The sequence below is a fragment of the Cherax quadricarinatus genome, chromosome 93 (genome assembly GCF_038502225.1).
Source record: "Cherax quadricarinatus isolate ZL_2023a chromosome 93, ASM3850222v1, whole genome shotgun sequence".
In the NCBI taxonomy this organism is placed as follows: Eukaryota; Metazoa; Arthropoda; class Malacostraca; order Decapoda; family Parastacidae; genus Cherax; species Cherax quadricarinatus.
This window is the reverse complement of record NC_091384.1, coordinates 2287875-2302625: the sequence shown is the minus strand read 5'-3', so window position 1 is coordinate 2302625 and position 14751 is coordinate 2287875. Positions and strand designations below refer to the sequence as shown.

General features: G+C 43.3%; 1 protein-coding gene across 1 annotated transcript in view; it reads right to left on the bottom strand.

The window, feature by feature from the left end:
• Positions 1 to 6002, bottom strand: part of LOC138855415 (coiled-coil domain-containing protein 170) — an 11154-nt gene extending 5152 nt beyond the window's left edge. Inside the window, exons 1-4 of the mRNA XM_070104701.1 lie at positions 5917 to 6002; positions 5405 to 5513; positions 5047 to 5157; positions 299 to 424 (exon numbers count right to left, since the gene is read on the bottom strand). Of these exons, the coding sequence (XP_069960802.1) occupies positions 299 to 424; positions 5047 to 5157; positions 5405 to 5513; positions 5917 to 6002 (432 nt within the window). The remainder of the gene's footprint in view (positions 1 to 298; positions 425 to 5046; positions 5158 to 5404; positions 5514 to 5916) is intronic.
• Positions 6003 to 14751: the final 8749 nt, after the last annotated feature.

Sequence of the window (14751 nt, the reverse complement as noted above, 5' to 3'; positions counted from 1 at the left end):
TGCCTGGAACAATACACAACTATCCCACAAGACAGTACCATGCCTGGAACAATACACATATTGCAAATGATAATTTTAAACCAAACAAACAATACACACACAATACAAGGGACAATAATACATTTGGAAAACTAAAACTGCTCTCAGAGTTGGATGCTGAAGGAAGAGGCAGCATCCCTAGGGACATTATTTATACACGTACGTCAATTATCATATCCTGGTAAGGTCCCTCACTACCCCATAGCACCTACCTGCTTCTCCTACCTGGTATGGTACCTAATAACCTCATATCACCTACCTGTTTCTCCCTCCTGGTGAGGTCTCTCACCGCTTGCTTGGTGAGGGCCATGTCTTGGGTAATTCCGTCCAAATTGGACTCATTTATACGACGTTCCTCAAGCATCTGTTCCCCGTGTGCCTTCACCTGACGTAAAAAATATTGACGTTAGAGACGTTACGACATTTGACGTGATTTTGTAAACCAGGACAAGCCAATAAAACCAGGAAATGTGGTGGTTTATGTCTACTGTGGGCAGCCGGTCCTCATCCCCAGGGTGCCACCCACAACATTTTCACTCTTATTGCTAAGAAATCATTCCTTATACTATGTTTTACCCGCAGGTGAAGCGTTTCGCCCCCCACCTACTGTAGGTGACACAGTCCCCACTTGTACGCACCTATCACCACTCTGCCTACCCAGGTACCTATTTACTGTTAGTTGAAGAGGGGCAGTAGGTGTTAGGAGGCCAGGCAATTCTTCTCATCCTCGCCCTGGATGCAACCCGGTTCTTTTGGTTATGAGACAGGTTAATATTAGTACTTTAAAAGACGTAGAATATTGTCAGATGATTTACATAAAACTTTTGCTTTTAATTACATCATTAATTCGTGGAGAAACTGGTAAGTATATTGTGGTGGTAGTTGTGGTGGTAGTTGTGGTGGTAGTTGTGGTAGTAGTTGTGGTAGTAGTTGTGGTAGTAGTTGTGGTAGTAGTTGTGGTAGTAGTTGTGGTAGTAGTTGTGGTGGTAGTTGTGGTAGTAGTTGTGGTGGTAGTTGTGGTGGTAGTTGTGGTGGTAGTTGTGGTGGTAGTTGTGGTAGTAGTTGTGGTAGTAGTTGTGGTAGTAGTTGTGGTAGTAGTTGTGGTAGTAGTTGTGGTGGTAGTTGTGGTAGTAGTTGTGGTGGTAGTTGTGGTGGTAGTTGTGGTAGTAGTTGTGGTGGTAGTTGTGGTAGTAGTTGTGGTAGTAGTTGTGGTGGTAGTTGTGGTGGTAGTTGTGGTGGTAGTTGTGGTGGTAGTTGTGGTGGTAGTTGTGGTAGTAGTTGTGGTGATAGTTGTGGTGGTAGTTGTGGTAGTAGTTGTGGTAGTAGTTGTGGTGGTAGTTGTGGTAGTAGTTGTGGTAGTAGTTGTGGTAGTAGTTGTGGTAGTAGTTGTGGTAGTAGTTGTGGTAGTAGTTGTGGTGGTAGTTGTGGTAGTAGTTGTGGTAGTAGTTGTGGTGGTAGTTGTGGTAGTAGTTGTGGTGGTAGTTGTGGTAGTAGTTGTGGTAGTAGTTGTGGTGGTAGTTGTGGTGGTAGTTGTGGTGGTAGTTGTGGTGGTAGTTGTGGTGGTAGTTGTGGTAGTAGTTGTGGTGGTAGTTGTGGTAGTAGTTGTGGTGGTAGTTGTGGTGGTAGTTGTGGTGGTAGTTGTGGTGGTAGTTGTGGTGGTAGTTGTGGTAGTAGTTGTGGTGGTAGTTGTGGTGGTAGTTGTGGTGGTAGTTGTGGTGGTAGTTGTGGTGGTAGTTGTGGTGGTAGTTGTGGTGGTAGTTGTGGTGGTAGTTGTGGTGGTAGTTGTGGTGGTAGTTGTGGTGGTAGTTGTGGTGGTAGTTGTGGTGGTAGTTGTGGTGGTAGTTGTGGTAGTTGTGGTGGTAGTTGTGGTGGTAGTTGTGGTGGTAGTTGTGGTGGTAGTTGTGGTGGTAGTTGTGGTGGTAGTTGTGGTGGTAGTTGTGGTGGTAGTTGTGGTGATAGTTGTGGTAGTAGTTGTGGTAGTAGTTGTGGTAGTAGTTGTGGTAGTAGTTGTGGTAGTAGTTGTGGTAGTAGTTGTGGTAGTAGTTGTGGTGGTAGTTGTGGTAGTAGTTGTGGTGGTAGTTGTGGTGGTAGTTGTGGTGGTAGTTGTGGTAGTAGTTGTGGTAGTAGTTGTGGTGGTAGTTGTGGTGGTAGTTGTGGTGGTAGTTGTGGTAGTAGTTGTGGTAGTAGTTGTGGTAGTAGTTGTGGTAGTAGTTGTGGTAGTAGTTGTGGTAGTAGTTGTGGTAGTAGTTGTGGTGGTAGTTGTGGTGGTAGTTGTGGTAGTAGTTGTGGTGGTAGTTATGGTAGTAGTTGTGGTGGTAGTTGTGGTGGTAGTTGTGGTAGTAGTTGTGGTAGTAGTTGTGGTGGTAGTTGTGGTGGTAGTTGTGGTAGTAGTTGTGGTGGTAGTTGTGGTAGTAGTTGTGGTGGTAGTTGTGGTAGTAGTTGTGGTAGTAGTTGTGGTATTAGTTGTGGTGGTAGTTGTGGTGGTAGTTGTGGTAGTAGTTGTGGTGGTAGTTATGGTAGTAGTCGTGGTGGTAGTTGTGGTGGTAGTTGTGGTAGTAGTTGTGGTAGTAGTTGTGGTGGTAGTTGTGGTGGTAGTTGTGGTAGTAGTTGTGGTAGTAGTTGTGGTAGTAGTTGTGGTAGTAGTTGTGGTAGTAGTTGTGGTAGTAGTTGTGGTAGTAGTTGTGGTAGTACTTCCTGGGGTAGTTGTGGTAGTAGTTGTGGTAGTACTTCCTGGGGTAGTTGTGGTAGTAGTTGTGGTAGTACTTCCTGGGGTAGTTGTGGTAGTAGTTGTGGTAGTACTTCCTGGGGTAGTTGTGGTAGTAGTTGTGGTAGTAGTTGTGGTAGTAGTTGTGGTAGTAGTTGTGGTGGTAGTTGTGGTGGTAGTTGTGGTGGTAGTTGTGGTAGTAGTTGTGGTGGTAGTTGTGGTAGTAGTTGTGGTAGTAGTTGTGGTAGTAGTTGTGGTAGTAGTTGTGGTGGTAGTTGTGATAGTAGTTGTGGTAGTAGTTTTGGTAGTAGTTGTGGTGGTAGTTGTGATAGTAGTTGTGGTAGTAGTTGTGGTGGTAGTTGTGATAGTAGTTGTGGTAGTAGTTGTGGTGGTAGTTGTGGTGGTAGTTGTGGTAGTAGTTGTGGTGGTAGTTGTGGTAGTAGTTGTGGTGGTAGTTGTGGTGGTAGTTGTGGTAGTAGTTGTGGTAGTAGTTGTGGTAGTAGTTGTGGTAGTAGTTGTGGTAGTAGTTGTGGTAGTAGTTGTGGTGGTAGTTGTGGTAGTAGTTGTGGTAGTAGTTGTGGTAGTAGTTGTGGTAGTAGTTGTGGTAGTAGTTGTGGTAGTAGTTGTGGTAGTAGTTGTGGTAGTAGTTGTGGTGGTAGTTGTGGTAGTAGTTGTGGTAGTAGTTGTGGTAGTAGTTGTGGTAGTAGTTGTGGTAGTAGTTGTGGTAGTAGTTGTGGTAGTAGTTGTGGTGGTAGTTGTGGTAGTAGTTGTGGTAGTAGTTGTGGTGGTAGTTGTGGGAGTAATTGTGGTAGTAGTTGTGGTGGTAGTTGTGGTAGTAGTTGTGGTAGTAGTTGTGGTAGTAGTTGTGGTAGTAGTTGTGGTAGTAGTTGTGGTAGTAGTTGTGGTGGTAGTTGTGGTGGTAGTTGTGGTGGTAGTTGTGGTGGTATTTGTGGTGGTAGTTGTGATGGTAGTTGTGGTGGTAGTTGTGGTAGTAGTTGTGGTAGTAGTTGTGGTGGTAGTTGTGGTAGTAGTTGTGGTAGTAGTTGTGGTAGTAGTTGTGGTGGTAGTTGTGGTAGTAGTTGTGGTAGTAGTTGTGGTAGTAGTTGTGGTGGTAGTTGTGGTAGTAGTTGTGGTAGTAGTTGTGGTAGTAGTTGTGGTAGTAATTGTGGTAGTAGTTGTGGTAGTAGTTGTGGTAGTAGTTGTGGTGGTAGTTGTGGTGGTAGTTGTGGTGGTAGTTGTGGTGGTAGTTGTGGTGGTAGTTGTGATGGTAGTTGTGGTGGTAGTTGTGGTAGTAGTTGTGGTAGTAGTTGTGGTGGTAGTTGTGGTAGTAGTTGTGGTAGTAGTTGTGGTAGTAGTTGTGGTGGTAGTTGTGGTAGTAGTTGTGGTAGTAGTTGTGGTAGTAGTTGTGGTGGTAGTTGTGGTAGTAGTTGTGGTAGTAGTTGTGGTAGTAGTTGTGGTAGTAGTTGTGGTAGTAGTTGTGGTAGTAGTTGTGGTAGCAGTTGTGGTAGTAGTTGTGGTAGTAGTTGTGGTGGTAGTTGTGATAGTAGTTGTGGTAGTAGTTGTGGTAGTAGTTGTGGTAGTAGTTGTGGTAGTAGTTGTGGTAGTAGCTGTGGTGGTAGTTGTGGTAGTAGTTGTGGTAGTAGTTGTGGTAGTAGTTGTGGTAGTAGTTGTGGTGGTAGTTGTGGTGGTAGTTGTGGTAGTAGTTGTGGTAGTAGTTGTGGTAGTAGTTGTGGTGGTAGTTGTGGTGGTAGTTGTGGTAGTAGTTGTGGTAGTAGTTGTGGTAGTAGTTGTGGTAGTAGTTGTGGTGGTAGTTGTGGTAATAGTTGTGATAGTGGTTGTGGTGGTAGTTGTGGTAGTAGTTGTGGTAGTAGTTGTGGTGGTGGTAGGGGTGCTGGTAGATTCTGTGGTGGTACAAGGGAAGGTGGAGCATCAAGGTGTCCCGGAGCTGGGTTGGTAGTGTACTCACCTCACACACTGAGGTCCATGGTTCGATCCCCGGTATGGGTGAAAACACTGGGGCGTGTTTCCTTAAGAGACCTGCTGTCTATGTTCACCTAGCAGTAAGTAGGTACATGGGTGTTAGCAGACTGGTGTGGGTCGCATCCTGGGTACAAAATTAACCTAAGTTGTGGGAAATGTTCTGCATAATCAGGGACTTTCTATATAGCATGTCATTGGTGTGAGCTATGGTCTGTATAAGTTGTATCATGTACTGGTAGAAATAAAGATTATTATTATTATTATTATTATTATTATTATTATTATTATTATTGTTATTATTATTATTGCACACCTAGACTCACCTGCTCCTTAAGATGGGTAATTTTTTTCTGTTGTCGAGATCTGATGTTATCTAATTCATTTACTTTTGCTGTTAGTTCTTCTATCTTCTTCTGTTGCTGTGTCCCCCGGCTCTGTTAGACAGAGGAAGAGAGAGAGGAAGAGAGGAATGGGAGAGGCAGGAGGAAAAGGGGAGAATAGAGGAGCAGGAATAGAGAGAGAGGCAAATGTATGATAAAAACGAGAATTATCAAAAATTAGGACGACACAAATTTTAACATGGAACAGTAAGACTTATCACAAATGTATACATACATACACATAGATAGATAGATAGATTAATAGGTAGATAGACAGAGAGAGAGAGAGATGAGGGGTCACCTTCTCATCCGCAGCATCCGTCAGCTGGGCCTTGAGATCTCTCATTTGGAGTCTGGCGTCCGACACCTCACCATTCAGCCTCTCGACCATCCTACACTGCCGCTTGTATCTGTCGGGGGTCACACCAGCAAGTTACTTCAGAAACGAACACAACTGTACCAGAACAAGCCTTTACTGGAACAACATTTCACCCTGAGAGCCAAACGTCATGTCAATAGAAGCTTATTCTGCTGCATTTCGGTTTGTGCTCATGTGGAGAGTCCCTCAACAATATAAATATGTGGAATAATGGATGTAAACAAAGAAACGGTAGCATTAATGCACGTTTTTATTATTTACAGAACGTTTCACTCACAAACAAGCAAAACAAGCCACTTTTATTATTTCTGAATGTTCAAAATGTAGTTTAAGTGCAATAAAATATTCCTAAGAATACAAGAAAGGCACTAGCATTCGGTGTATTTTGGGAGAGTGGTCAAATAGTCTGAAGATTGCTAGCTGAGAGCACTCACTTGGCTATCAAGTCGTCTCTCTCCTCCTGAAGGTGTCTGGAGGCTCTGGCTGCATCCTCTGTCAGTGCCAGTTTACGTCTCAACATGTCTACGTGAAGGTCCTTCCTCTCCACTGCCTCTCTCAGGGCCTTGACCTTCCTCTGCAGCTGGTACACTGTCGTCGTCTGCAGGGGTGTGGGACACCAGGGGCAGGGACAGAAGGAATAAGGCGACAGGGGTATTTTAATAAGGGCCCTGACACACCGGGAGGCCTGGTCATGGACAGGGTCACAGGGGCGTTGACCCCCGGACTCCCTCCACACCATTTCACACACTGTTTTACTTCTATAATTTTTTTGACCAGTATATGTCGACTTGCAGTCATATATCAGCATATGTATATTAGTATATGTGAAAACAAGTGACTGATTCATATGTGTCTGGTATACACATGCATTTACCTCTATAATATATTTTGTATACAAATGCTCCTCGACTTACGATATATTCATAATCGTAAGCCGAATATATCCTAAATAAATAACTACTCTCACTGAATATGTAAATAAACACAGAGGTCTGGTCTCAGACCAGGCTGCGGGGGCGTTGACCCCCGAAACTCTCTCCAGGTATACTCCAGGTAACTAAATACCGGTATTAAAAAGTAAATATATAAATATAAAATACGGACTTGCCGCCTTTGTGCTGGGTAATTATCTCAAGTAATTGATTTTACACCATCATGGAGTTGAAATATCGTAAGTCGAGACATCGTAAGTCGAGGGAAACCTGTATTTGTCGTCACTGGTTGTATAGTGACATCGTCCTGTGATGTATAGATGCTACAAGAGTCTAAACATAGTGAAAGAGGTGAAAAGAATTGATAAGGATAAATTGACAAGGTGACAAGAGAGAGAGTTCATGTCTAGATAGTTTCCTCTCCTCATGTCACGCTCTGTTACATGGCTGTGTTATGTAACATAACCACACACTCATGCAGAAGTGGAAAGTGGATATGGAAATAAGCCCTTAGGAGATACGTGGACCCCCGCTTAACGATCACCTCCAAATGCGACCAATTATGTAAGTGTATTTATGTAAGTGCATTTGTACGTGTATGTTTGGGGGTCTGAAATGGACTAATCTACTTCACAATATTCCTTATGGGAAAAAATTCGGTCAGTACTGGCACCTGAACATACTACTGGAATGAAAAAAGTTCGTTAACCGGGGGTCCACTGTATTTGCTGAAGGTAAGTCAACGTCGAGTGATTCTTAAGCAATGGTGAATATTTTACGAAGAATTTGGTAAAATCTTGACCATTAGTTGAATATTTCTTTCTGGGGTGGTTTTTTTTTCTATAAATTGGAAAAAATAAAACATTTCACGTATTTATAGTTTCGATCCCAGGATAGAAAAGTCTCCAGTAAAGATGTGTTAAGAGTATGGAGTCTCGCACGTTTCCCCCTTTAAGCGTGGACTTCAGTGTCCTTCCTATGGCAGATATAAAGTGTTAATTTTGACATGTGTGGGGGTTCGAACCACATGACAGGCCAGTGCGTTAACCTCTTTACCAAGCCAGTCTAATAAGATCCACCCATCTAGGTGTATTTCCATACCCTCTAAAAAACTTAGTTTGGGGTTTGAGGGGAATGGAATCAGATCACACCAAAGCCATGCTGAGACACTTTCCTTTTTGGCCACAGTAGCGGCCCATGCTAACCTTTCTAGTGTGAAATAACAATGAGGTGAATCTCATTAAGCCACCATGATAACGGTGGATAACCCACTGGCTTGATATAGGAACAGGATATGGATTAACCCAGCATGTGTAACCACCATCACACACACTGCTTATGCTAGCATTACGTCCCTTCCAGCTATGATAAAAAGTGTACCAACAAAGCATTAGTTTTTATCATAGAGGGGGCTGATTTCTACAGCATATATATATATATATATATATATATATATATATATATATATATATATATATATATATATATATATATATATATATATATATATATATATACAAATGCTTTAGACAGGTATCACAAAAGCTGTGAATTCTACTTAGGACGTTAAATAGGTACCAAGTAGGTACCTGACTTATCTATTGGTAGATATGTACCTGCTCGGAGTGTCTATCGTTCCCCAGGCAGCCCTAAATGAAATTGGTAAGTTGAGTTTCAAGACTATCTACTACACGAGGGTCATTAAGGCTGGTTGGTTGGTTAATGGGGTTTCAAGACTATCTACTACACGAGGGTCATTAAGACTGGTTGGTTGGTTAATGGGGTTTCAAGACTATCTACTACACGAGGGTCATTAAGGCTACATGTCACCTGTACACCACCAGTCAAGAATACTTTAATACCTAAAGTACTGATTAATGTAAACTACCAGTGTATATACACTGAGATATACACCTCTCAGTGTATATACACTGAGATATACACCTCTCAGTGTATATACACTGAGATATACACCTCTCAGTGTATATACACTGAGATATACACCTCTCAGTGTATATACACTGAGATATACACCTCTCAGTGTATATACACTGAGATATACACCTCTCAGTGTATATACACTGAGATATACACCTCTCAGTGTATATACACTGAGATATGCACATCTCAATTTATATATGTTATTATTATTATTATTATTATTATTATTATTATTATTATTATTATTATTATTATTATTATTATTATTATTATTATTATTATTATTGTTATTATTATTATTATTATTATTATTATTATTATTATTATTATTGTTATTATTATTATTAGTTTTTTGATGAATAATTTCGGTATCTATATTGTGGAAATGCTCCTTCAGTCATTGGCTTCCTCAGTCAATTATAGAGAAGAAAGGTGGAAGGTGAGAAATAGGAGTTAAAAGTAATCAGTCCCTCAGCCTGGAGTTGATACGTTCAGTCCCTTAGTCTGAGCACATTGACTTCCTACTGAGGGACTGACCACCTCAAAACTACGCCTTCAAGACTGAGGGACTGATTACACAGTCTTCACATCTCTCCTGCTTCTGCTACCTCCTGTGTACTCGACTGAAGAGGTCTTAGCAACCTGTTGGGAACTAATTTTAATCTCCATATAATGCATTACCTTGTCGACGATCTTCTCCCCTTCAAGTTTCACTAGCTGTTGGCATCTGCAGATAATCATCTCAGCATCACTGGTGACTTCGTGGCCCATCTCCGCCAGGCCCAGGGCCTCCACCACCCGTGTCAGTACCCGTCCCACCTGTAGAAATGTTGCTTGAGGGGAGAAACTACCTGGAAGGGTACGTGTATGGACCAGCAGGCCTACTGGCCTATACAAGGCAGGTCCTTCTTAAAATCAGTCATTTATATCCATGTATTTAAGGAGATGAGAACATAAGGCCTTCCATAAGGATGGGGGAGTATTGCAGCAGGCCTACTGGCCCATACATGGCAGGTCTTTCTCAAAATCAGCCATTCCAACTCACGTATTTAAGGACATAAGAATACAGGAGCTGTGCAGCAGGCCTACTGGCCCATAAAAGGCAGGTCCTTCTTAAAATCAGTCATTTATATCCACGTATTTAAGGACATGAGAACATAATGCCTGCTGCAAGTCTCTCCCATAAGAATGGGGGAGTATTGCAGGAGGCCTACTGGCCCATACATGGCAGGTTCTTCTCAAACACAAACCCTTTAACAAAAATCTTTGCCTAACGCATTGTCAGTGCTTGTGTGTCTTTTTTCCTTGAGGATACGTACCATTTACTGCAATGTTCACTTCGAAGTTGCAACGTTCACTTCGAAGTTGCAACGTTCACTTCGAAGTTGCAACGTTCACTTCGAAGTTGCAACGTTCACTTCGAAGTTACAACGTTCACTTCGAAGTTGCAACGTTCACTTCGAAGTTGCAACGTTCACTTCGAAGTAGCAATGTTCACTTCGAAGTTGCAACGTTCACTTCGAAGTTGCAACGTTCACTTCGAAGTTGCAATGTTCACTTCGAAGTTGCAACGTTCAATTCGAAGTTGCAATGTTCACTTCGAAGTTGCAACGTTCACTTCGAAGTAGCAACGTTCACTTCGAAGTAGCAACGTTCACTTCGAAGTTGCAACGTTCACTTCGATACCGCTACTTACCTTTTCATTCTGGATGGCCAGGTGTTCCCGTGAAGCCTCAGCGGTAGCGTGGTCAGCTTCCAGCTGTCTACAGCGGGTAGACAGAGCGTGTACGTCGGCCTCCGACTGTCGACCTCTCTTCACGGCTGTCTCGTATAGTTCTGACTGTCTACGTGACTGTTCCCCAAGACTGGTGACCTGGGAGGTCAGTCTCTCAATATGCTGTACCAAAACACAACCGAAATCACCATTTAGATTTCTGTGCAAAAGCGATTAAGCTTGTGGTGGGCACTATACCCAGCCTGAATGGGCACCATACCCAGCCTAAATGAGCACCATACCCAGCCTAAATGAGCACCATACCCAGCCTAAATGAGCACCATACCCGGCCTAAAGATTGAGACACTTGTGCAACACTTGGGTATCTCCATTGAGGAAACGTTTCGCCACACAGTGGCTTTATCAATACAAATTCCAAGACATAACTTGGAGACAGGAGAACTATGTACAACTACCACTACAACTAACCCATCTCTTTGGGAAGGACCTACTTCCACTGGGGAACCCCGCCTACCAGTGACTATGCCCTCGTCTGCTACCCGTCCCATTTCCACCTGACGTTACTATATAAGCGTCAGGCGCCTTGCTTCTGCTTCAGAATCTCCACGACTACGGTGCTCTTCGCACCTACTGCTAGGTTGAGGGACTGATTACCTCATCTTCTGTACATAGTTCTCCTGTCTTCAAGTTATGTCCTGGAATTTGTATTGATAAAGCCACTGGATGGCGAAACATCTACAATAAAGATACCCAGATGTTGCACATGTGTCTCAGTTCCATCAAATCCTATTCTATCCTGTCTTAATGGTCTTAAATCCTCTTCTGTATAGTTTTATTGGTATCAGATCCTCTTCTGTCTAGTCTTAATGATATCAAATCCTATTCTATCTAATCTTAAAGATCCTGAATCCTCTTACAGCTGGATTTTGTTTATGTTTAAAGGATCAGAACTCAGGGGAGTTGGAAGAGGACTAGAACTGGGGGAATTCATGCTTAAAATGCATCGATGGCGTCAGGTCTCACCTCGGCAGCCTCTCTGTTGGCAGCGACGAGGCTCTGGATCCTCTCTGTCAGCGCCTGGGTGTCAGCACACACACGTCTGTCAGGAGATGACAGCAGAGCAGCTACGGTCGTTAGGAATCCACGGTTCTCAACCTCGGTCTGCTGACGGCGGTGGTCTGACACTACTGCCTCATCTGTAGATCAAGGAAGACCCCTTCAAGGAAGACCCCTTCAAGGAAAACCCCTTCAAGGAAGACCCCTTCAAGGAATACCCTTCGGAGAAAGACCCAGTAAAGAGCTCTTGATTCAAAGAACTGAGTGCCTCCCATTCCCCTTTCTCGGCCTAATATTTGGTATGGTAATTCTACACTACACCTACTACTACTGACAGAAGTGGAGTGTCTGACCCTTGGCTTGTTGGAGTTGCTTCTCAGTGGCGTGGAGTTCCTCCAGTGTGGCATTGTAGGATTTGTTGGTATTGTGGAGGCGTTCCCTGACACTCTTAACCTCCTCCTCCAGCGCCCTCAGGCGGGTCCTCAGGTCATCTCCTTCCTGCGGGTGAACCCACGATTATTGTACACCTCCCATTTACGAGTTAACAGGGTTATCAAAGCTTATTCCTTGTGTAGCATTGAAAATGGGTTGGGCAACTGTCTTTTGTTAGTGGGTTTTGGTCATCTGATTGAGGTGGGCCATCAATCAGACTCATCTCAAACACTCAGGTGACCTTCTCTCTCGGTTTTTCAACCTGCTTCCATCGATGTCACAGCCCTCTTTACCAACATTCCTACTGATGCTGCAATAAATATTCTGAGACAGAGGGTCACCGATAACCACGGCCTCCCTTTACCTCTTCTAGATTTCATCAGTCTAGTGGATCTCTGTGTTAATTACAACTTCTTCAAGTATCAGGACAACTGCTACAAAGCTTTGGGATGGCAATGGGGAGCCCTCTCAGCAAAACACCACCTATCTAACAACACAAAACTCACATGATCACACTGTCTACCTGCCCTCATTTCAGTATGTCATTCTTCAGGTCACATTGCGTCACTCACAATTCACTCTCCGCCTATATATACTGTCTTTTAACCTCTGTGTGTTAGAAGTTATCAAGGTCCCTCAGTATATATACTGAGAGGTGTATATATCTCAGTGTATGTGTGTTTAGAGTTTGTTTTAATCAGTATTTTAGGTATTAAAGTATTCTTGACTGGTGGTGTACAGGTGACATGCAGCCTTAATGACCCTTGTGTAGTAGATAGTCTTCAAACCCCATTAACCAACCAACCAACCTTAATGACCCTCGTGTAGTAGATAGACTAGAAACCCCATTAATCAACCAACCAGCCTGAATGGCCCTCGTGTAGTGGATAGACATTAAACCTTACTTAACCATCTATCCCATCTTACCTTCCTATACTCCACCAGGGCTAGGTTTTGCTCCTCGATCGTTCGTTTCTCTTCGTCCAGTTCGTTGACCAGTCTACCCACAGTCTGCCTGGCGGAGGCTGCCTCTCCCTCCCTGTGTTCCAAGTCTTCTGTCACTTGCAGAACCTCACCTCGAAGCCTCGCACACTCCTGTAGATTCCAGATACAAGGGATCTTGATTTGATGGATTGGAACTGGCCCTCTAATTCATATCAAGGCCTACATTCCAGAGGCGGTGCATAATCCGAATAGGCCTATCCATGGAGTTATTATTTCTCAACCTATCCTTCAGCGGCTGTTGTGGTTGTCCAGCCCCTGTCTAGGGTATATTAGCCCTACTAGAACCCACGTACCTATTTACTAGGTGGATAGGGGGTAGCAGGTGTTAGGAGACTTGCTCCTATGTCTCACCTTGCCCAGGATGCCTCCCACAACGGTTCACTAGCACCCATGTACCTATTTACTAGGTGACCAGGGGCAACAGATGACAGGAATCTCATAATAATAATAATAATAATAATAATAATAATAATAATAATAATAATAATAATAATAATAATAATAATAATAATAATAATAATAATAATAATACTATTACTGCTACTACCATTACTACTACTACTACCACTACTACTATCAGTACTACTGTTATTACCACCGCCACCACCACTACTACTACCACCACTACCGCCACCACTACTACATCACTACCACCACCAGTACTACTATTACTACTACTATTATTATTATTATTACTACTACTACTACTACTACCACTACTACTACTATTACTGCTACTACCACCACTGCTACTACTACTACCACTACTACTACTACCACTCTACTACCACCACCACTACTACTACCACTACTACTACTCGCTGCTCACCTGGACCAGCTCTGCCAGCCTGGAAGAGAGTTTTTCCTGTGCATCGTGCGGATCTAGCTCTCCAAGGCTCAACGAGGAGGTAACGACCTTGAGTAATTCCAAGAGTCTTCTCTGAGCAGCCTCACTTCTCTGCTCTGCACTCTCTCTCTCCTCCAGGTGCGTCCTGGAGGATAAAGGTGGAGCACTGCAGCAGGCCTACTGGCCCATACTAGGCAGGTCTTTCTCAAACCCAAGAAATAAGCTCTGGTAACTCTATTAAGTCATGTGTAAGTTCCACTCAAAGCAAGCCCCTCTCACTTATCTGCAAGTCCAACTCAAAGCTAGCCCCTCTCACTTATCTGCAAGTCCCACTCAAAGCTAGCCCCTCTCACTTATCTGCAAGTCCCACTCAAAGCTAACCCCTCTCACTCATGTATTTATCTAAGCTAAATTTGAAGCTACCCAAAGTTTTAGCTTTAATGACCCCTACTAGATAGACTGTTCCACTCATCCCCCACTAGATAGACTGTTCCACTCATCCACTACTAGATAGACTGTTCCACTCATCCCCCACTAGATAGACTGTTCCACTCATCCACTACTAGATAGACTGTTCCAGTCATCCACTACTAGATAGACTGTTCCACTCATCCACTACTAGATAGACTGTTCCACTCATCCACTACTAGATAGACTGTTCCAGTCATCCACTACTTGATAGACTGTTCCAGTCATCCACTACTAGATAGACTGTTCCACTCATCCACTACTAGATAGACTGTTCCAGTCATCCACTACTAGATAGACTGTTCCAGTCATCCACTACTAGATAGACTGTTCCAGTCATCCACTACTAGATAGACTGTTCCAGTCATCCACTACTAGATAGACTGTTCCACTCATCCACTACTAGATAGACTGTTCCACTCATCCACTACTAGATAGACTGTTCCAGTCATCCACTACTAGATAGACTGTTCCACTCATCCACTACTAGATAGACTGTTCCAGTCATCCACTACTAGATAGACTGTTCCAGTCATCCACTACTAGATAGACTGTTCCAGTCATCCACTACTAGATAGACTGTTCCAGTCATCCACTACTAGATAGACTGTTCCAGTCATCCACTACTAGATAGACTGTTCCACTCATCCACTACTAGATAGACTGTTCCAGTCATCCACTACTAGATAGACTGTTCCACTCATCCACTACTTGATAGACTGTTCCAGTCATCCACTACTAGATAGACTGTTAAACTCATCCACTACTAGATAGACTGTTCCAGTCATCCACTACTAGATAGACTGTTCCACTCATACACTACTAGATAGACTGTTCCAGTCATCCACTACTT